General features: G+C 54.4%; 1 protein-coding gene across 3 annotated transcripts in view; it reads left to right on the forward strand.

Moving 5' to 3' along the window:
• The window catches only part of Unc5b (unc-5 netrin receptor B), a 66,923-nt gene that overhangs the window by 34,960 nt on the left and 9,325 nt on the right, over positions 1-22,638 (forward strand). The window contains exons 2-11 of one of the 3 annotated variants that reach the window (XM_005070843.4): positions 11,793-12,020; positions 14,518-14,661; positions 14,988-15,091; positions 15,960-16,140; positions 16,841-17,008; positions 17,602-17,766; positions 17,969-18,001; positions 19,804-19,998; positions 20,235-20,627; positions 21,109-21,196. In XM_005070843.4, the coding sequence (XP_005070900.1) occupies positions 11,793-12,020; positions 14,518-14,661; positions 14,988-15,091; positions 15,960-16,140; positions 16,841-17,008; positions 17,602-17,766; positions 17,969-18,001; positions 19,804-19,998; positions 20,235-20,627; positions 21,109-21,196 (1,699 nt within the window). The remainder of the gene's footprint in view (positions 1-11,792; positions 12,021-14,517; positions 14,662-14,987; positions 15,092-15,959; positions 16,141-16,840; positions 17,009-17,601; positions 17,767-17,968; positions 18,002-19,803; positions 19,999-20,234; positions 20,628-21,108; positions 21,197-22,638) is intronic. The other 2 variants (XM_005070844.4, XM_021227633.2) reach the window with 2 other exon arrangements.

Below are 22,638 nucleotides of genomic sequence, written 5' to 3' on the forward strand. Positions count from 1 at the left end.
TTTCACTCCCTTGCCTCTGTCGGGAGGCGCCTTGCTTCCGCTAGTCTCATCAGCACCATTCCGACCTCCAAGTCCAAAACTCCCTGTAGGAAATGTATCTTAGGATCCTGTGCTCTGGGACAGAGGTAACTGTCTGAGGAGGCATGGGGCACTGGGGTCCCTGCCCCGGTCCCACAGAGGAGCTGGGAGCTGCCTGAGGTCAGAGAGCAGGCTGGGCCTACACTATATAGGCCTGTGATTGCACAGGGTGTGGCCCATAGTCCCAGTGGCTGGCTGCCTTGTTTCCTAATTAGAGTGCCCTTCTGAAATGGCCTCTGGTCCTGGCTCAGCAAAGCAGGCCAGGCAAGACCTCCCCTAGGTTACCTCCGCTAGTCTCAGGGGGCTCCTTGTCTCCCATGTGGTGCCCGTAGGCTCAGGACCTAAGCTGTGCCAGAGAGGCTGGGGCTGGCAGGACTGTGTCCACCCTGTCCATTCCCACCCCACACGATCCTCTGGGACAGCTCTTAATATACCCTTAAGCCAGCCGCAGCCACCCTTTCTCTGAATTAGAGGTGCTATTGAAGAGGCTCTCAGGGTTCCAAGCAGAGTGGGGGAGGGGAGACATCTTAGAGAGCAATGATTGTTGGAGTCAGGTATTTGGGCTGAGAGAGAAGTCCTGGAAGAGACTATGAAAGTGGGTGGGCATGGGAGCCGAGCACAGAGAGGCCTGCTACTATGCTGGATGACTCTCCAGGGAACTAACTCGCTTGCTTCCTTGCAAAAGCTGCCCTGGGGTCTGTGCTGCAGAACGGCCCCTGGTCTGCGCTGGGTTTAGCAGGAGCCTACTTCGGGTTGGGGTGGCAGGCTGACCAAGCATGGAGACCATTCACTAAGGAAGTCAAGTCATTCCCACCTCCAGTGGGTGTTCCCTGGGTTGAGGGAGGGTGGGTGAGGGTGCATTAAATCAGGGACAATGGAATAGCTTCTTCATCCGTTGATTGTAGCTCACCTTACTCTGTATTAGGAAGGGCACCGATGTTCCGTCCAGATGTGCTGCTATTGATTAGTGATGTCTGTCATGCCTCGGATGTGCCAGACAGCCATGAATTTGCCACTGGAATGACTATCTCCTATCCACACTAACATCCTACTGTTCTGAGTCTGGCAAGGCTTAGAATGGTATAGAAAAGGCCCTTGTGTTGCTGGCTCTGTACCTTACTGGATCCTGGGATACCAACAGAAACCTGAGTTTGGGATTCTCAACCCTAGACCCCCGTCCTGTTGATCCAACCCTGTGTCTGGTCTTGAACATGCTAAACAAGGTGCCCTGCTACCCAGCAACACCCTGGCCGAAGTTTATCATCTGTTAAAGAAAGAGGAAGATTCCAGTGGGACTCCCAAGTACAGCTTGCAAACTGTGACTCTCAGCTTCACCGAGCCCTACCTGCCTTTTGCCCTGAATCACCACCATCAGGGACACAGACTATATGAGGATCTGTCCTTACTGGCTGTGTGATTGACACCAAGTTGTTTAAAGCCCTGACCCTTAGTTAAGTAAATAGGTGTGCTGTGTCATCTTGGGGTTGTTGCCCAAGGCCAATGACCCTGGGCCTAGATGAGAGCCACATGGATGTCTCAGTTGGTGTCCTCGCTTGTCTGACCTCTGCCTTGGATGGGAATGTTGGCGTGGGTGGGGTAGGGGCGAGGCAGGAGCATAATTTCAAAGCAGTACAGGCCTGGACTCTCAGTTCTCAACTCTCCCAAGACCGCAGCCCCCAGCCTGAGCTGGCTTCTCCATCAACTCCTCGTCCCTCCCTTTAACCAGCCCCATAAAAAGGGAGCGGGCGGGCAGGAGTCCCGCTGCAGACTTTGTAATGTGGCTTGGAGGTGGCCCCAGCGCCTTCCTTCCAACCAGGCTGTAATTACGGCTGGCACCAGACACCCCGTCATTACCAGGGCCTGCTAGGAGCACTCTAATTACAGCATGCAGACCCGGCTGGAGTGACTGGCTACAGGGGCAGGCCACAGAAGCGGCCTGCCTCTACAGGGAGGCACCCGGAGCTGGCTGGGGGGTGGGGGCTGTCCTTGCCCTTGGGCAAGATTCCTTATTCTCTCCTCTGTGTGGGAGGCGGGGCCTCCTGAGGGGAGTCCAGGAGCTTCAGTACTTCATGCAAGAGGCACTTCTTAACATCTACAATGTACAAAGACATCTGCAGATGGGGCTCAGTTGACGCAGTGCTTGCCCTGGCATGCATGAAGACCCAGGTTCAATCCCCAGCACAACATAAACAGGTGTGGGGGTGCAGGCTGATAACCCTCACCTTCAGGAGGAAGAGGCAGAATGTTTAGAAACTCCAGGTCATTCTTGGCTACATAGTGAATTCAGGGCCAGCATGGGCTACTTGAGACCATGCTTCAAAAAGTGAAAAATATCTACCATACTCCAGGCTAACCCAGAGGCACTGCAATAGACAAATGCCTTCATGCTACCTGATGAAAATGCCAGCAACATATCTGAAGATGTCCCTGTCCCAAGTGGCTAGAGCCTCTCAGTTGTCCCAGTCGGTCTCCTGGGACCCTTCAGCTTCAGTTGGCACAGTGGGGTCTCCAGGCCCCTGTCCCAGGATCTTTAGATTGCTCAGTGCCCACCCAGATGGTTAAATTCGGTATATGTTGAATGTCCTGTTGCAGCGCTTCTGTCCTCTGGGACCCTGGGGTCCGGAAGGGCCTGGATACTGACAAGGAAGCTTGCCAGTGCCGATGCACCCAGGCTCGAGAAGGTGATGTGGGCAGTGAAGAAAGACAAAGCAGAGGAAGAGCAGGGCCCTGGCTGGGGTGGGGGATATTGCAGTCAGAGCAGGACTCTGTGGGGGAGACTTTTCAGGAGAGGCCTGAGGAGTAGCCAGGTAAGGACAGCAAAGCGAGAAGGTAGCCTTTCCCCCACTGGATGGTGCCAGGCATCCCTGGTGGAAGCCATAGACTTTCTGCATGTCACTCATACAGCATTGGCCTAGAAATATACAGACAGACGCATGGTCCAGGACCAGCGCTGCCACAGTGCTGTGTGACTTCAGGCCACCCACCCCCTCTCTGAGCTGTGGCTATCACATCAGTCCCTCACTCTGCCCTGACCCTGAAGCCTGCAAGGAAGTTGCAGGTTTTGTGCCTACCAAGGCCACCTCTTGGGAATAGCAATGGGCAGCTGAAGTGGTTGAGCTGAGAGCTACTATGGCTGGGAGCTCAAGGCTGACCATTCCCTGAGTTAGTAAGAGCCACCCGGAAACAGGCACAAAGGGAATTGTCCTGAGCTCCAGGCAGTCCTCAGCTCCCAGCTGAGAACAATTGGGGAGGAAAAGCAAGGCCTTTTTGTCCAGGGCCAGGGACGAGACAGTGGCCAGTGACGTGGCTGGGAAAATGCTGGAGTGCTTTCTCTGCTAAAATTAGCCACCTACAAAAACCTCTGCATCAAGGGCAACTTGACGCTTCTATTGTTTTGAACTTTGGATCCCAGGGGACCTGGGGAAGCTGATGGCTGTCTCCTCTCCCAGATGATACGAGCCCCTCTTGAGCCTCACAAATGCCCAGCAAAAGAACCAGACGATGGACAGTCTGAGAGGGAGCGTGCTGGGCTACCCAAGGCCGCAGACAGCCTCAAGTTCTCCTAGTTGAGACATTCTCCCTTCCCCCAGGGATACTGTCTGTGCCCTGAGCTAATGAGGGGCAGGTGTTTGTACTGGAAGGAAGTTAAGGACATTTTAAAATACAGCTCTCTGTTCCTTTCAGGGGAGCAGCCTAAGAGGGCACTGCTCTTTGCTGGTGGCATGTCCGCTGCCTGGGTTGGACACCATTTAGCAGCCATGTGACTTTCAGTGACTTTGGGTAAACAGCAGCAATGGCTCACATTGCAAAGTTATGGAAGCCACTGAGATGCTGTGTGTGACTTAGACATTAATGAGGACGGTCGTAGTGATGTGGGGCTTGCCTGGCGCCGCTCCCGAGTGCCTCCTCCTGTATGCCCCCGTTGCATACTCACTGGATGTCTGTCTCACATCTATTTAGCAAGTGAGAATTCGTTTTTCCAGGGAGGGCAGGGCATTTGTGCAGGAGGACAGGGAACAGAGCTGGCACCCTGTGACCATGTCATTCGTTTGGTTCCATGTGACAAGTCTCCTGCCAACCTCACAGGAGCTGGCCACGATTGATCTGAGTTGATCTGATGCATCACCAAAGGGCTTAACAAGCATGCGGTGGGGGTGTGTGTCTCAGGTTTAGGTGCTGACTCTCCTCCTCTATGGACTTGGGCAAGTAACTGAACCTCTCTGTGTCCGTTCTCCATCTGCAAGGGCTGGTGGGAGGACTCTGTTGACTGGCGAGTGTTAGGTGTGGAGCCTGGGAGAGCAGCTCTGCTTCCCAAACTCTTTGGCCTGGGAAGCAGTTAATCCCAGCTTCAGGGGTGGTGTTAGCCTACTTCCACCCCCAAGTACCAACTTTGCTGGTACTGTCCAGTGACTTTCTGTGCTCTGGGGCCTTCTAGGGACTGAGCAGGGAGACTGTGATCTGAGACCCCATTCCCCTTTTGCAAGGAAGTGACATAGAAAACTCTAGAAGGCCAGTATCCAGGGTGGTAATCAGAGGCATTAGCCTCCCCGAGGGTCCGGCTCTCACCATTACTGTTTGTTCCCAGTGCCTCTGGGGTTCCTAGCAGATCTCTGCCCCAGCATGTTTCTGGTAGCTCCTCCAAGACCCCGGGGAGTTGGTATTCCTCTTCCATGCTTCTTCCCCATGGGGAAGCTCCTGGGCTTCCTCTCTGCCCAGCCTACGTACGGCTCTGGCTCCCTGGGACTCAAAGCACTCCTCCACCCACTCACTACTGCCGTCCCCAAGAGTCCTAGCCGTCCACATGCTGTAGTGTGTCATGCTGTGCTCTCCAGCCCCACAACTGCCACCACACCCACTGCTCTACAGATGAACAAACGGAGGCCTCAGGAGGTAAGGCAGCTGGCCCAGAGTCACCCAGCAGGCTAGCGACTGACCAAGAGACTGTTCAAGTGGTTTTCTTTCTTCCTTCCTTCCTTATTCCACCCAAGAACTCATGGGTGAGAACTAACCAAGAACCTGTTATGTCCCAGGTTTATGCCACGGGGACCTCAGAGATGGGGCCAGCTCCCCGAAGTGGCAATGGCTGTCAGCACTGGAGCGCATGCGCATACCGTTCCGCAGACTCTTGCTCTCATCCCCCTGCCCTCCTGCCCTCTCACCCTCTGCCTGCAGCTCACTTGGAAAACCAGGTGAGCGGGGCCCAACCCTGAGCCAAGGAGACCTGGCGATTACATCAGCAGGCGCAAACAGGCGGGCGGAGCAGGGACCTGTGTCCCATGGGGGCTGGCAACAGCTCCATCTGCCCCACGGAGTCTGTTTCATTCCCTTCTTCCAGCTTGCATCAGCCTTTTACAGCTCCGTGTCATCACAGAGCAGGCCAGGCAGAGGCTGGAGTGGGGGCGGGGCCCCTCGAAACCTGAAGCCCTCTGTGAATGTTAGCCCCAGCCGGACATGGTTGCATGTGTGAAATCCCAGCACTCAGGAGGCAGAAAGATTGTTGCAAGTTCAAAGCCAGCCTGGGCTACATAGCAAGACCCTTGTCTCAAAAACCCAAAAACTGTTAGCCAGCGCCCTAACACCCACCCTTGGGGCCCCACCTATCTTTCTTCTAGAGGCCGCAAGAGAGAGCAACAGCTGACAGGGCAGCCCAGCTGAGAAAAGAGTTTTAGACTTCAGAATTTGATAAGTTCAACATCTTGACATTGGCAACGTGAATTAAAACAGTCCCATCTCCCAGATGGGAAAATCAAGGCCCTATGGGAAGTAGACTCTCCAAGGACAGCCGACATTCAGATAGCACCAGTGACTTCCAGACCAAGAAGGGCATGGGATGGTAGGAGCCCAGAGATGAGAAATTCCTGCAGTTGTGGGGCATAAGTAGTTGATGCCTGCTGCATGGATTAAAGGAGGAGGAGGCCATGGGCATGCAAGTATGAAATTCTCAAAAAAAAAAAAAAAGCCATCGAGGGTAATGGTAGGAATGTGGTGGTTTTTCTTATTTTCTGCAAGCCATTCTTAATGTCAAGGGAGTGATTACCTTTATAGTCAGAACAGACCCAGAAAAGTGTTTTCATTAGAAGCAAATGAAAGGGTTTTAGTTGTTTTTTTTGTTTTGTTTTGTTTTGTTTTTGAGACAGGATTGAACTCACAGAGATCCACCTGCCTCTGCCTCCCGAGTGCTGGGATTAAAGGCGTGCGCCACCACCGCCTGGCGAGAAAGGTTGTAATTTAACTTATTTACGTAGAGCCAGGGATTGAGCCCAGCACCTTGTGCATGCTAGCAAGTGTTCCATGGCTGAACTTTGGCCTGAGCCCCAAGGGAAGATTTTTAAAAGTAAAGTCTCTTCTATGCTCCTTTGGGGGGGGTCTGGTGCCCAGTGTCTGCTGCTCTGTGCAGTGTGACCTAAGGCCAAAACACACCCTCTCTGGTCTCTGTTTTAGAGGACAATGGTCAGATGAGCTCTGAAGATACAGGTCTCCAAAGGGTTCCTGTGACCTTGACCTAGGCACTCCCTGTATTCCAACTGCCACCCCAGTTCCAAAGAGGCTGGCCAACATAGCCAGACAAAAGCCTGCTTCCCTAGCGGGCCCAGCTACACAGACAGACAGGGCTCCAGGCCCTCAAGAGGTTTGCTTTAAGGTGCCCTAACTAGCCAGCTTTAGGGTCTGTACTCTAAGCACATTGTAGTGTGAGTATCACTTGGTGAAGATAAGAATGTGTAGTGTGGGAGATTTGTCTCAGGGAGGCCTTGAGGTCACAGCATTGGAGCTGAGATGTCTCCTCAAGAGCCATGGACCTGGGGAAGGGTTGCTTTTCAAGGTGACCCTGAGGTAGAGGCTAGGGAAGGGTGTCCCAGGAGCTCTGGATGGCCCCAGAACAAGGAGAGTGAGTGGGCGTCTAAAACAGGACTAGAGAAGCTGTCGGAAGGATAGCTGAGGACTCTTAAGACCACCAGGAGAGCTCATCCCACCCAGCCACGGTACCAGGATAACACATCCCACCCCGTCTGCTTGAGCAGCTGAGTATATGGTGGAATCTGGGCTTAAGGGGCTGAGGCCTGGTCCTCACCTCCAAGGAGACGATGAAGCCCCTCCCACTGGTCCACAAGATCATCGGTGTGGTTGAATGGAGAGAGAGGATGCTGTGTTTCTGAGTAGCTGAGATCCTGGGTGTAGCCTTTGGCTTTTGTTAAGTCTTGGTTTCTGGCTCTGTAAATGGAGTGCCGACGCAGGCTTGTGGCATGTGTGTGGCACCACAAAGGTCTGTAAATGCCCTGAGTGGGATCAGAGGTCATTTTCTGGAATTGGTGGCTGAGAGGCCCTGGTCCCCTTTCCCAGGAGAGTAGGAAGGAGACGATGTGTCCTCAGAGTTCTGACCCCTCCAAGCCTGGCACTAAAGTTAACCCAGGGAGCCCAGGGTTCAGGTGTGGAAGGAGAGCATGTAGCATAGCTTCCCCAAGTGCCTCCCTCTGTGAATTGGGTAGCCCAGTGACCAAGGACTGTGTGTCCATCCCCACTCTGTAAGTAGCATCCCTACTCTAGGCCAATGCCTGGGCCTTGGAGGGGACCTCACAGGAACATCTTTGAAAAGGCCACTTCCTGTGGCCATCACAGGAAGTGACATCATGGGCATGGATGGGCCTGTGGAGGGTGTGGGAACAGGGCTGGGTGAGAGGTCTTCTTTGTCAGGAGCAACTCGGTATCCTCCAAGCTGGCCAGGCCCCATTTGTCATCAGTAACGGGCATTGTGACAGCCTCTGAGGGGGACCATGGCCTGAACCCCATAGGAGCCAGGGCAGATGGAGGCAGAGCTTTGTGTCCAGGGAGGGGTCTAGCCTGTGGGGCTTGTGTTTTTAAAACATAATAATAAGTTGGCTTGTCTCCTCCAGCTCTGCCCGCTCCCCACCGAGCACAGCGGCAGGCAGTGAATGGGAGAGATTTTCCATGCAGTGGGAGTCGGGGCTGGGAGAATTAGCCGGTGTCCAGGCGCTGAAGAACCACGGTGATTACTGATGATAAATGTGCCCAGCGTGGGGCAGCTCTGCCCGTACCTCCCTTACCCCCTCCTTCCCTCCCTGTCCTGTGCCAGCCAGCCCTGGACACATGGCCCTGTTCTGCTTTAAATAGATGCCTAGAACTGTGCCAGGGTCCCTCATCCCCAGGGACAAAAGCCAGTGATGGAAGTGTCGACCCTCCCCACCAAGCTGCAGCTTTGTACTGGGACCTCCACGCTGGGAGCAGTCTGGGCTGTAAAAGAATGATGAGTGCTTGTATCCCAAGCGTGGGACACCGGGCATCTACCTGCATCCTACCCCAGCTGGGCATCTTTCTGACCATTGACCCTGAGTCAGAAACCAAACTGTCATCTGGGTTGATTTACTGGGTGGCATTGATTACTCCCCATTCCTGAGTTGATCACACACACACACACACACACACACACACATACACACACCTCCAGACCATCTTTTTTTTCTTTAAGGGGTCCAGGTGATAGTGGACCAAGGATCCTGAAGTGCAGGTCTCCAGCTCCTCCCACCTGCCTCAGGGACTGCAACACCACTGTTCTCAAGACACACTTCCTTCTGGTTCTTCGGGCCACCTTCATGGTCTCACCCTGAACTGAGAGGCCCCAGAGGCAAAGCACCGTCTCCAGATCTTCTGGTTCAGGCTGAGGATTTGAACCAGGCCAGGGACTCTGGATAACCTGCCCACTCTTGCCCGGCTGGAACCTGGGGTCAAGGTCACCTCAGGGGAAGAAAAGCAGTGACCAGTGCTTGAGCAACTGGGGTTGGTGGTCTGCGCCTATAATTCAAGCGCTCAGGAGGCTGGGGCTGGAGGATCACAGATTGAGGGCAGCCTGGTCTACAGAGTGAGACCCTTTTAAAGGAAGGAAGAGAGGGAGCCAGTGCTTGGGCTGGGACATCTGGGAATCTGGTTCCTTTTGAGTCCTCTGCCTCCTGCCCACTGTGAGCTGGTATCTTCAGTGCCCACTGCTGGCATAGCCCAGCCCCAGGGGAGAAGCCTGTGAGCTGACTGGTCTTGCCATCCCCGCTGCTCTTCTTCAGCACCCAGACACAAACACCGGGGTCCCTTGGAGGAATGCGATACAACCCCTGCCCTCCAGACCAGCCAGTAACCGGCTAAGGAGCCTTGGAGCTCCGACAGACAGTGCCTGTGAGGCCCACTGACTCCACGCCTGCCTTTGTGTCCGTGTCCAGGAGAAAAGGGAACTTGTCACTAACAGGAGAGCAGGGTGGTGGCTGGACTCAAACCTGGCCTTAGAGACAAAAGAGAGAATGAGACCCCCAGAGGCGGGGAGGCTGTGTGACCTTCAAGGTTAGTGTCATGGCTGGAAATGGCCAGCCATTGGTATCTGTGAGCAGTAGCTGTCTGTCAAAACCACCCAGGGGAGAAGGTGCGAGCTAACATTGGCCAGGGGGTAGCGGTGTTTAAGTCACTCCCGTGGAGCTCTCATTCCATAGGGATGGGAAGTTAAGAGCCAGGCTTTGATGGTGTACACCTTTGATCCCAGCACCTGGGAGTTGGGATCTCAGCAGGGCCTGGGGTTCAAGGTCACTCTCACTCACCTAGAGTGAGTCTAGCCTGTGCTTGATGCCTGGTCACCCCACTGGGCTAAAAGACCTCTGTAAAGTGGGGAGACTAGGACCCCTGACTTAGTACTGTGATTCCCACACTATGTGCCTCCTCACCTCAGAGTGCTATGGGATATTTTTTAATCCTGGAGAAACAGTAGCAGAAGCTCACTGTTTCAACACTAGTGTTACCTGGGCCCCTTCTTAAGCTGGCCGTGTCACCGCACAGCTGGGCTGTGGATACTTGGGAGTAAGGACTCTGTGACAAATAATGTCCATTCTGCTTTGTGCACATGCCCTTCCAGTTAATAAGTTGTTGAAATGAGAGAGAGAGAGAGACACACACAGAGAGAGAGAGAGGCACAGATTCACATGTTTTTGTTTTTCTGAGCGCAGGCTACCACACTTACAATAATTTCCACATCCACCCATTTCCCTGCAAAGCTCATTTTTCTCTGCGGATGAATGACTGAATGACATGTGTATGTACCACATTTTCATTAGCCGTTCATCCAGATTGATGGGCATCTGTGCCGATTCCATTTCCTTGCTATTGTGAGTAGAGCTGTGATGACCATTGGTGTGCAATTATACTGGGTATTTTTCCAAATAGGGGATGAGCTTTTAGGAACAAATTCATACTGAGTTCCTTGACTCTGACTATGTAATAAATCCCTCACTTGTGAATTCTTTGTGCCCTTGCGATACCATTAAAATTGATCTACTACTGTTACACTAGGAAGTGTTGAGGGTGATCATGAGGTGTATCTAGGGGCTAGGAAGTATCCTCCAAGCAGGGCCAGGCAGGGTAGCCCTCAGGAACCCCAAGTACTTCCTCTTTGGCTATTGCCACACCTGGGCTTCTGCTGTGCCACGGCTGGGACAGGCCCAGCCAGTCTGGATGTTGTTTCTTGGGTTCAAACCTTAGCTCTGCTGTGTGATCTTGAGCAACTTGATCGACCTCCCTGGGCCTCAATTTCTTCTCTATAAAACCAGGGCAAGGGAACATAGGGTTGTTGCAAGAATTTGATAACTCATCTGTTCCCAAGTACTCGATGGCTCACTGCTTGTGTAGGCATTTGGGAAGACTTCAACAGGGCAATGCACCCTTACCAAGAGGCAGGCCGCTCTCAGGACCATCAAGTGATCTTCAAAGTACCCCCTCCCAGTCTTCCTCAGCAACAACACAACAACAAAAAAAGGGACACCCTTGAGGATGCTTTCTCTCTCTGGGTCACATAGAGGATGCTCGAAGAGATGGGTTCACACCCCATTGGCTGGCTTCTTGTTTACCATTAGGTTGGGGGTGTATTTGTGCAGACTCTCTCCCCACCCCACTAAAGCCAGTCAGTATCTTTGGTCCAGAGTCGCCTGTTGCACACAGAGAAAGAACAGGCGTGCGTCCCCTGCTCTTTCTGCCCGCAGGGGGATTCCTTAGGGTCTTGCTCAGCCTTTCGACCCTGAGGGACAAGTGCCTCCCAGGACCCCACTGCCTCGACAAGCACATGGCTGGTGGGAGGGGCCTCACGTGCTCATGCATACAAAAAAAAAAAAAACACCCGCCACCCTGTGCTTAATTCCACTTTCCCAGGAGTAGTGAGCTCAGAGCACAAGCCCCCCACTGCCTGTCCCGGGCTGCCTGATTGTTCTGCATTTGTGATGCAGAGCCAATTTTCCTAAGTGAATTGTGACCAATCGTAGGCCTGGCCTGCTTTCCTCCCTTCCTGTTTGTCTCACCTCCCAAGGTGCTGTTCTTTCCAGGGACGGAGACATTTTTTCCACCAGGCCACGTGGGGGAGGGGTGGCCACCCGCTTGCCCTCGCTGTGCGCTCTGAAGGTTCTCCTCTGTCTTGCTAAAGGTGTGAGCCTGGAAGGAGACTGCTGGACACTCAGAGCCCTGGGCTTGGCAACCCCCCTCCCCCACCCCGACTCTTCGGTCACCAGCCATGCTGACTGGGGCTGCGGAGGGCAGCGGTAGCTTTGGGGCAGGGCTGGCCTGCTTTGTGCTTTAGCCTCAGCCTGGGAGAGATGACCAAGGCCAGGCAGGAGATCTTGTATGAGTGAGTGCCCAGGGCCAGGTGTGTCCAGCCCGCACTTCACGGTACTGCCTCTCCACAGGCCTTCTTGACTTAGGTGGCCAGGGGCTCCCAGACTCCTTACCGTCGGCCCCCGCGGAGCAGCTGCCTCACTTCCTGCAGGAACCGCAGGATGCCTACATTGTGAAGAACAAGCCCGTGGAACTACGCTGCCGGGCCCTCCCCGCCACACAGATCTACTTCAAGTGTAACGGCGAATGGGTCAGCCAGAACGACCACGTCACACAGGAGAGCCTGGATGAGGCCACAGGTGAGACCCACCCTGCCTGGCTCCTGTGCCTCAGTGCCACCTCCGATTCCCCAGAAACGACTCGCTCATGCTGAGTCGCCCTTGTCAATATACATCCTCAGTGTCAGAATTTTTTGGACTGAGAGCTTGCCCAGATTGTGAATCAGATAATTCCCTCTAATTAAAAGTAAATGCAACATTCAAAATGTTCCAAAACCTTAAACTTCTGCAACTTTCTGTCAGCACTTGGAAGGTTTTGGTTTTGGAATGCAGCCTTGTGACCTTAGCTACTCAGGAGGTTGAGGCAGGAGGATGACAGGTTCAAGTTTATTTTGGGACACTGTCTCAAAAAGTGAGAAGAGGGGCTGGGGCTGTAGCTCATTGGTAGAGTGCTTGCCAGTATTCACAAGGCCCTGGGTTCAATTCCCTTCGTGGCAAAAACATAAAATAAAATGAAGTTGGCTGGCAAGATGCCTTGGTGGGTAAAGGCACTTGTTTTACAACCTGAGCTCAGTCCCTGGACCCACGTGGTAGAAGGAGCTGACTCAGAAAACTGTCCCCTGACTCCAGATGCAAGCTGTGACTCGTGCGCGCGCGCACGCACGCGCACACACACACACACACACACACACACACACACAAACACTAAATGTAAAGGTATTTTAAGTAAAAAGATTTCACATGCTTTTAATTCCAGCTCAGGAAACAGAGGCAGATTAATCTCAGATTGAGGCTAGCGTGGTCTACAGAGTGAGTTCTAGGACAGCCAGGGCTACACAGAGAAACCCTGTTTCAGAAAAACAAAAACAAATAAATAAATTTGGGGAGCATTTTGGATTGCAGATTGGGGCTGCTCTATTCCGTAAACATTGCATGATGATCAAACAAAGTGACACTGGAATGCAGCCCAGACCCTAAGGGACTGGCTGAGCCTCGGGGATGAAAAGAGGACAAGGGCCCTTCCTGCTGAGGTGAGGCCCACCCTGCTGCCAGGTGGAGGCTCAGCAGCTCAAATGGCTCCCACAGGCCGGCGAGCACCAGTGCCCGGGTTTAGGGAAGGTGCCTGTCACTAATGTGAACCCCGATAGAAAGCCTTTCCCAGAACGCAGACCTAGGAAAAGAGCACGCACAGGTGTCCCCCGACAGGGGCGACTCCTGACAGGCAGATGGGAGCCGGGCAACCCAAGCCCAGCGCTGACTCCCGGCCTGGCTTTGCTGTCTCCTGCTCCGTGCTCCTCTTTCTCTCTTTCCTGTTTCTTTTCCTTGGTCATGCCTGTTGTCCCCTTCTGGTCTATGTCTGGTCTCTCCTTTTCCCCTCCTGACCCGCCCCCTTCTCTCTCCTTCGGTTTCTGTGTTGCCTTGAAAAGCCCTGATGTCAGGCCCACCCCGATGCAAAGCCACACCCCAGACTCAACCACCACCGTGCGCTGCTCTCAAGGTTCAGTCTCAGGTGTGAGCATGGCACCAGGATCCTAAGATAAAGACATCATATCCCACTCTGGTGAATAATAAAAGAGTTAGAAGCGAAACAAAACAAGCAGGCTTGTCAATCCCAACCTTTGGAGGAGGCCTTTGAGGCAGGAGGATGAAAAGTTTGACACTCCCCCAGGTCCACATAGTGAGCTCCTGTCTCGATTAAGACAGGAGAGAATAGCTTGACCCACCACTCAGATGATACCACTCTGGCTGTGTGACTGTGGGGAAATCACTCAGCCTCTCTGAGCCCCGTGTGCTTCCTTCTGTCAGCAGGAGGTCCCAGTGGGGCGGCAACAAGATGGCACGGGTATAGTGTCAGGCAGGCAGAGAACCAGGGCCCTCTGTATTCTTCTGGGGTTGTCCTGGCCTCTTACAATTAGTCCTTACTTCTTGGGCCTGTGAGTCCCTTCTCATTCCTAGTCAGGGAAAGCCATGAGTTCTAGTCCAAGCAAGAGGCAGTTTACCTGTTGGGGTCCCCAGATGATGACCCGTGATGGCAGTAACAACCCCATGGTTCCTAGTAACAGTGCCAGCACGGCTCTTGCTCCTGCTGTCAAGAGCGTGTGGTACCTGCCAGCCCTGGGCACTGGGGTTCTGTTGGGCCCACTAGCTGTGCCTAGTGACTGTGGTCCCACAGCCCATGCATGGGAGGACAGCTGTGACTAAGACAAGAGCGTGAAAGCTAAGGCCAGCCTTCTGTATCCTCAGACCCATTCACCGCCCAACTAACCTGTGCTTGTCAAAAACACACACGTTCCACAGATTCCCTTAGAAAAAAGACGTAGGGCCTCTACAGGGCCCCAAGCAGCCCCAGAGCCTCAGCACACTGTCTCCTGCATGGGACTCTTTTGTCCCTACTATGCTCAGGGCACTTCCAGTTGGGCTACCTGCTGGCCTTAGCTTTCACGCAGACCCGGGGAACAGCTGTCGATAGCTCCGAATGGAAGCCTATAGGATTCTGCAGGGGAGCGGAGCCACAGGCTGGGGTGGAAGAGAGGTGGCGTCTCCCCCTGCCTAAAAGGACCCGGCCTCTCTCTCCCAGGCTTGCGGATGCGAGAGGTGCAGATCGAGGTGTCACGGCAGCAGGTGGAGGAGCTGTTTGGGCTGGAGGACTACTGGTGCCAGTGTGTAGCCTGGAGCTCTTCCGGAACCACCAAGAGTCGGCGAGCCTACATCCGCATTGCTTGTACGCTACCTTGATTTCCCCGCTCTATCTCCCCACTGATGTCAGAGAGAGGAGTATCTGCTAAGGGGGCATTTGGGTGCCTCCCACGCGGACTCTTAGACCCAGAAACCAGGCCTCAGGCCCCAGGGTTTCCAGCAGTCCTTGCCACCTGTGAAGGAAAGCCAGAGGCTTCTAGGCAAGGTCCCAGAGTCAGGGAGCAGACCCCGTTTCCCAGGTGAAGGGAGCCTGTAAATAGGTCCTTAGATATGCTCTGCCCCCTAGTGGCCCTAATGGGCACTTCATGCTCCCATCCAGCATTCACCTGTTATTCTTGGCCCTCCTCTCAGACCTGCGCAAGAACTTCGATCAGGAGCCTCTGGCAAAGGAGGTGCCATTGGATCATGAGGTCCTTCTGCAGTGCCGCCCACCGGAGGGAGTGCCTGTGGCTGAGGTGAGGGCGATGTGGCCAGCCAGGCAGGGCACTTACCAGCAGCTGGGATGCCACAGCCTCCAGACCTCTGTGGTCCTGCCCTCCCTTCACTCCAGCCCTCCATAGATGCACCCTCACAGGAAGAGAACCCCAGGGTTCCTTGGGCAGCCCCCCACCTGGTCCTGACACCCCCACTTGTAGATACCACCAGGTTTCAATGTGTGTGCTCAGATGCCCACTCCCTCAGCTAGACACCTCCTTCCTCTCTCTCCACGCATGCCCCACGCTGGTGTGGAAGTTCAAAGGGGACATGTGACTTTGCACCGAAGGACTCAGCTATCAAGCCCCCAAACTTTGTACTGGTCTCCTAGGTTTCTTCTTGTGCCCTCTTGGGCAGTGGGTAAAGTGGGCACCTGAGTGGCGATTGCTACCTGTTGGGCTTTGGTCTCCTCAGCAGCCCTGCAGTGTAGTCAAGGCAACCCTTTTAGAGATGCCTAGGTTGTGACTGCTGGTGAGTAGCGGAGCTGAGGACTGAACCCAGGGGTCCTGCTGTGGGAGCTTAGGGTGGGACAGACTCTAGCAGCCTGTGCATGTTTAGTACTTCCCTGAGCCCAGCGTGTCATATTCACCCCTGTTCCGCGGGGTGGGTGCTGCTCAGGGTCCATCTTACAGTTGGTGAGGTGAGACCCGGGTCTCCCAAGATCACTCCGCTGGGAAATGATGTTCCCCACAGTGGTGCTGGTACCCGTTGCTGCCAGGCGTGACCCTAGGCGTGGACATAGGCAGGACCGGTATTCTGACGATGCTTGGACCCCCTCGTTCCCTCTGCCGGAGGCCCATCCCCAGTGCCAGCAGGCAGGCAATGAGTCCTCTCTGCTCCCCTCCACAGGTGGAGTGGCTCAAGAACGAGGATGTCATTGACCCCACTCAGGACACCAACTTCCTGCTCACCATTGACCACAACCTCATCATCCGCCAGGCTCGTCTGTCAGACACAGCCAACTACACCTGTGTGGCCAAGAATATCGTGGCCAAGCGCAGGAGCACCACTGCCACGGTCATCGTCTACGGTGTGGACGGGGTGCTTGCTGGGATGTGCTGTGGTTATCTTGGGTGCCCTCTATCATGGGAGCTCTCGGGTGCTAGCGGGAGGCTTGAGGCGACACATCCCACCTGTCCTGACCTCCTGGAGGTCAGTGGCCCATGAACTGTATGGAGAGGAAGTCTAGAGAGATAGGTGGCCGAGTCAGGCACTCTGGGTCCCCAGCCAGGAGCACCCCCTACTTCTCAGGGCCCCTTGGCCACCTCTAAAAAAGACCCACATCTCCTGAGTTAGGCCCAAGGCAGGGTCAAAACCAGATCCCCACACTCAAGTCATTTTGTCCCAGGAAAGGTAAGGATGCTATCTAGGCCTGCGCACTGCTCTCTGCTATTTCTTTGGGTCCAAAGATGGCGGGAAGAATCATAGTGGCAGTGACTAGAATGTACTAGAAAGTTCTTTCCTGGGATTCAGTCCCAGACCAAAGCCCAGGTACCCCATCACACACTGGGTGACCTTGGTTAAGTGCTAATCCTCTAGCCTTCCTGTGTCACTGTACAATAGGCCAGGATTAGACAGTGACCTCCTAGGCCCCTTCGGATGCTGAAGGTGGTGTCTCAGTGCCCAGCACCGCAAGTGAAGGGTTCCAACCAGAGTGGCTGGATTAGTAAAGGTGGGTGATGGGTTTGAACCCAGATCCATGCTAACCGTGTGATGACCCATCCCCACAGTGAATGGTGGCTGGTCCAGCTGGGCAGAGTGGTCACCCTGCTCTAATAGATGCGGCCGAGGCTGGCAGAAGCGTACACGGACCTGCACCAACCCAGCCCCACTCAATGGAGGTGCCTTCTGCGAGGGACAAGCCTTCCAGAAGACAGCCTGCACCACTGTGTGCCCCGGTAGGAGTCACACGCCCACCCAGGCTCCTCTGCCTATGGGATGTGTATAGAGTTGGGGTGATACCTCCCCTCCCAGCAGCAAAGTGTCCAGACATGCTCTGTCGCCTCTAGCCTCTGATTCTGTCCCAGGCTGCTGGAGAGCTGGAATCAGAGGCAGTGAGCTGAAGCTAGATAGGGCTCCTGACTTCAGGAGCTGCCGGGGTCCCGGAGAGCTCCCTGAGTGTATCTGTTGAGATGACTGTTGGCTGTCTGTCTTTCCCCTTCTCTAGCTTCCTCTGCCCACCCCCCCATCCTTGTCCGTCCAGCCATGCTTGTCCTTTGGTTGTGTATATGTGACTGTGTGGTGTTGTTTTCTCACCCTGGTTTTGGGCTCTCTCTGTGCCAGTAACCTTGAGTATCTTTGTTCTTGTCCACTGAGTGCGGCTAACTGCCCCTAGCCTGTAGCAGTGTGGGCATGCTATTGGTTTACTGATTGGTGTGTGTGTGTGTGTGTGTGTGTGTGTGTGTGTGTGTGTGCGTGCGTGAGTGTCTGTGCTGTTACTGTTCCTGTGTTGCTGTTTGGATGCATAACTGCTCGTGCTGTGTCCCCGCAGTGGATGGGGCATGGACTGAGTGGAGTAAGTGGTCAGCCTGCAGCACGGAGTGTGCACACTGGCGTAGTCGTGAGTGCATGGCGCCCCCACCCCAGAACGGAGGCCGTGACTGCAGTGGAACTCTACTTGACTCCAAGAACTGCACCGATGGGCTGTGCGTGCAGAGTGAGTGCTCTGGAGTCAGGTGACAGGCCCCTCTGCCCCTGCCCAGCCCTGGGCCGCTGTGCCCGCCTGAGCAGAGCAGCCCATAGGGACTCTGTCTGACCCCCTCATCCTTCATCTCATCCATACCATGCCCCCATTACCTTCTCTGCCATCCCCTTTCTGTCACCTGTGTCATTGTCTTTCCCTTTATTTCCCTTGACAGATAAGAGAACTCTAAACGACCCTAAAAGCCACCGTAAGTCCCATTTCATCTCTGTCCTCTTTCTTCTGGGGATCTCTGGCTCTCCTTGGCTGGCTCTCCGTGGGTGTGGGGTACAAGGCAGGGAGAGCTGACTCTTATTTTCCCTCTAGTACAAACCCATAGGGTCCCTGTACCTCACGCATTTTACCACACTCCCATCACAGGGAAGCAAGCAGACTCTTGACTGAAGGCCCCAGGACTCCCCCTTACCCGCCTGTTATAGGATAGGAAACTGAATCTCAGAGAGGAGAAGAAATTTCTCCAAGGAGCAAACCAGGAAGTAGCAGAGCCAGGACTTGAACCCAAATATTTTTGTGGCCAAAGCAGACAGTCTTAATCACTCTCCTTCCTCTCTGAGACATGCCAGGAGACAGAGTCATGCCTGTGTCCCTCTGCCCCACACTGTACCCTCAGCAGCTGGGCCACACCTCCCAAGTTAACTCTGGCACTGCTCTGATTCAGCTCCCAAGGGACTCCTCCTGCCCCTTGGGCCCTTGCCGCTGTGCCTGCAATATCAGAGCAACACAGCCTCTCCCTCAGACCAGCCTGTGGTAATTAAAGAGCAATTTCAGATCATTCTGGAATCATAAAACCTGCAGGGAAGGCTTCAGCCCAGCGCCCCAAGAGGCCCGGCCATTGGCTGATTAGAGTATGAATCGCCAAGCAAGTGGCCCCCAGTGTGAGTGAGGACATTGGAGTGTGGGAGCCAAGCTTAGGGGGGGGGGTCTGCTCCTGCTGGGACAAGAGCCCCGAGAGGAGACAGGCCAGCCCTGAGAAAGAATCTCTAGCAGCTCCCTGGTTGCCAGGATGCTCTGGGGATCCCTAGCAAGGACTGTTAGGCAGTGTGGACAATGAGCAGGTTCCCAGAGCAGGAAGCCATGGCCTCCATCCTAGGCGCATTGGGCTAACCTACGGGTGCGGACCGCCAGGCGTTGAAACTCAGGCTACCTCGCCCAGAGTTCCCTGTTTCTAATGAAGCACAGGCCCCCAAAGAAACAAGGTCAGAGAGCAGCTGTCTGGTGCCACCCCCCCCCCCCATCTTGGCTGTGCCTGAGCTGGCTGATGTGATAGTCGCTCACTGCAGGTGGCTTTTAAAATTCATATTTCACTTAATTAAAGGTACACTCATTAGAAAACACAGCTCCTCGGGCGCACCGACCACAGTTAAGGTTTCAGGAGCTGCGCATGTCTACCAGAGTACACAAGGGATGGTGTGAACAGGGTGGGCCCATCCTCCTAGAATGACCTCTGACCTTGCCGTGTCTCTGCCGGGCAATGAGTAGTTACTTGCCTCCGCAGCCCCTTGCTGGAGGAAGGAGGTGTAGCCGCGGGTGGCGTCCCCCCAACCCCATCTCCTCGCCCATCTGCTCACCACCTCTCCATCCATTGCTTTACTGCTCACAACGCACTCCTCCACCCTCTCCACCTCCCATCCTTGGCATAGCCCAGGAGACTGATTAAGGTTTTAGGGAGCCGGGACTTTGGTCATAGGGAAGTTGTAGGCTTGGAGCCGACGTTTTGCATTTAGGTGGGATTGTGTGCTGTGCCCTCCCATTTCTGAGCCCTGCACCCCTGGCTTCAGCCATGAGCCATGAGTGAGCTTGCGAATGAGACCTATTGGTCATGTTACCTTCGACGCTATACCAGGAGGGTGGGCCCTAGGAAGGGATGGGCTCGGAGGGTTGTGAGGCTTGCCTGAGGCCACCGCTCTGTCTTGGCAGGCGGAGCCTAGAATCTAGATTTCCCTTGGGACCCTAAAGGGCCCTGCCCCTCACTTAACCCTACTGCTTCTCCAGTCCTGGAACCCTCGGGAGATGTGGCACTGTACGCAGGCCTCGTGGTGGCCATCTTCGTAGCTGTGGCAGTACTCATGGCGGTGGGCGTGGTGGTGTACCGAAGAAACTGCCGGGACTTTGACACGGACATCACCGACTCCTCTGCTGCCCTCACTGGTGGTTTCCATCCCGTCAACTTCAAGACTGCAAGGCCTAGTGAGGACCTGGAGAAGCCTGGGGTAGCAGGGATGGTTGGGGGACCCTAGAGCTGTCACCAGAGCCCCCCTGATGCGTTTCCCCATTTGTCTAAGACTCTCTGTGACAGGTGGCAACTGGGCCGTCTGTGACTAGACATGTGGACAGGGCAGAAGCCACCACGGGAACAGAGCTGGCAGGGCCAGTGTGGTGAGGGGTGGAGAAGGTGATTCTGACTCTCACATTCACCCCTGCAGACAACCCACAGCTCCTGCACCCAGCTGCCCCTCCAGACCTGACAGCCAGTGCTGGCATCTACCGGGGCCCCGTGTATGCCCTGCAGGATTCCGCCGACAAGATCCCTATGACTAATTCACCCCTGCTGGATCCCTTACCTAACCTCAAGATCAAGGTCTATAACTCCAGCACCACCGGCTCTGCATCTGGCCTCCCTGATGGAGCCGACCTACTACTGGGTGTCCTGCAGCCTGGCACATACCCAGGCGATTTCTCCCGGGACACCCACCTGCTGCACCTGCGCAGTGCCAGCCTTGGTTCCCAACAGCTCCTGGGCGGACCCCGAGACCCCAGCAGCAGCCTCAGTGGCACCTTTGGTTGCCTGGGTGGGAGGCTGAGCATCCCTGGCACAGGTAGGCCCTTGATCCCATTGCTCGGATGGGAAAGTGACGCTCAGGGCAGGTTACACATAGAGAAGTCTCGCAGGAGACCTGACATCAGGCCTGCTGGAGCCTCACTGCCCGTCAGGTTGCGAGAACGGCTCTTATCATTAGGATTCCTCAGAGAGGTCCTGACTTTGAGTGGCAGCAGGGCGGGAGTGCCCATCTTGACTTGCGAGAGTAGCAGCTGGCAGCTCTTTAGGGTGCTGTCCCGAGCCAGCATGGAGTAGCACAGGGCCCTCTGACACCCCAAGCCCCCAGCAATGCTAGCAGCCCATGTATTCCTGGGTATACCAGCTATGGCCGAGTGGCCTGGCTGCTCCTGGTGTCTGCCCTCACCTCTCCCGCTAATCTCTAGTCTCTCCTCTCCCTAAACTGGAGCCAGGTCCCACCCCATTCTTATCACCTCTGCCTCCTCTAAGCCCTTCCTGATGAGACCTTCCTTTCCTCCCAGGGGTCAGCCTGTTGGTGCCAAATGGAGCCATTCCCCCGGGCAAGTTCTATGAGATGTATCTACTTATCAACAAAGCTGAAAGCACCCTGTGAGTAGACACTCCAGCCCTGACCAGGCAGCGCCCCTTCTCTACCCACCCTGGGCACAGATATTTCCATGTCCCCCCTGGACCTTGGTCCCCATTGTCCAGGGTCCCCCAGAGAAAGTATGTTCTGACTGGGTAAAACCCAGCAGCAGCAAGTCCTTCCTGTGTAAAGGGTATTGCTCCCTGTCCCATTGCTGTGGCAAATGTCTGATAAGAACTTGAGGCGGGCATTAATTTGGGCTCACCATGGTGACCCCACAGCCCCTCTAGCTGTGGTCACAGGAACATCCATGGTCGGAAGCAGAGAGGCGTGAGCGCTGGTGCCCAAGGTTACCCTCTCCTTTTCTTTCCTTTTCTTTTTTTTTTTTTTTTTTTTGTTTTGTTTTGTTTTTCGAGACAGGGTTTCTCTGTATTGTTTTGGAGACTGTCCTGAACTAGCTCTGTAGACCAGGCTGGCCTCGAACTCACAGAGATCCGCCTGCCTCTGCCTCCCAAGTGCTGGGATTAAAGGCGTGCGCCACCAACGCCCGGCTCCTTTTCATTCCTTCTGGATCCCTAACCCACAGGCTTAGGGGTGCATCTCCTCAGTTTGAACATGGGCCTAGAACATGAACAAGTGATTCACATGTCCACACGCCATGTATGTTGTTTATGACAAGTCAGTCCATCTGAATTGTAGTCACAGACAGTTCATGAAACAACATGGGTAGACATTAAGAAGGGTTTTGCTTAAGGAATCCGTAAGGATGTTTTTCCCTAATGCTAATACCGCCACACCTCTAAGAACGCGGGCACACCACCTTCCTGACACACACTGGTGGTTGTGTAGATTGGGACGGGCTCTCCCGAGGGCAGTGCAGCAGCATGCCATAAGAATGTTCCAAAAGCTGGCTCACGAGATGGCTCAGCGGGTAAAAGTGCTTGCCAGCGAGCCTGAGTTACATCCCCAGAGCCCACAGGGAGAACTGACTCCCATACATTCTCCTCTCACTTCACACACACACACACACACACACACACACACACACACACACACACACACACTCAAATGATTTTGTTGTTGTTTTTTAATACTGTGTAGCCCTGGCTGGCTGTCCTGGAACTCACTATGTAGACAGGCTGGCCTCAAACTCACATCGGCCTCTGCCTCCCCAAGTGCTGGGATGAAACGCATGCACCACTATGTTCTTTTTTTTGGTTGTTATGACCACAGATGGTTTTTGTGTATCTTGTTATTTTATTTTAAAGAAAGTAAAGAAAGACCAGAATGTTCTATAAAACCCCAGACCTTTGAGGCTAGGGAAAGCCTCGGCCGAGACTGTTTTGATGTAACACAATTCCCGGTTTATGGCATATCCCTATTTCCCACCACTGTGGTGTCTGGCAGCCCCAGTCTCCCGAGCAGCAGAGACTTGCCCCAGCACAGGCTCTTAGTGGAGCTGGGG

The sequence above is a fragment of the Mesocricetus auratus genome, unplaced genomic scaffold (assembly GCF_017639785.1).
Source record: "Mesocricetus auratus isolate SY011 unplaced genomic scaffold, BCM_Maur_2.0 Super-Scaffold_100027, whole genome shotgun sequence".
NCBI lineage: Eukaryota > Metazoa > Chordata > Mammalia > Rodentia > Cricetidae > Mesocricetus > Mesocricetus auratus.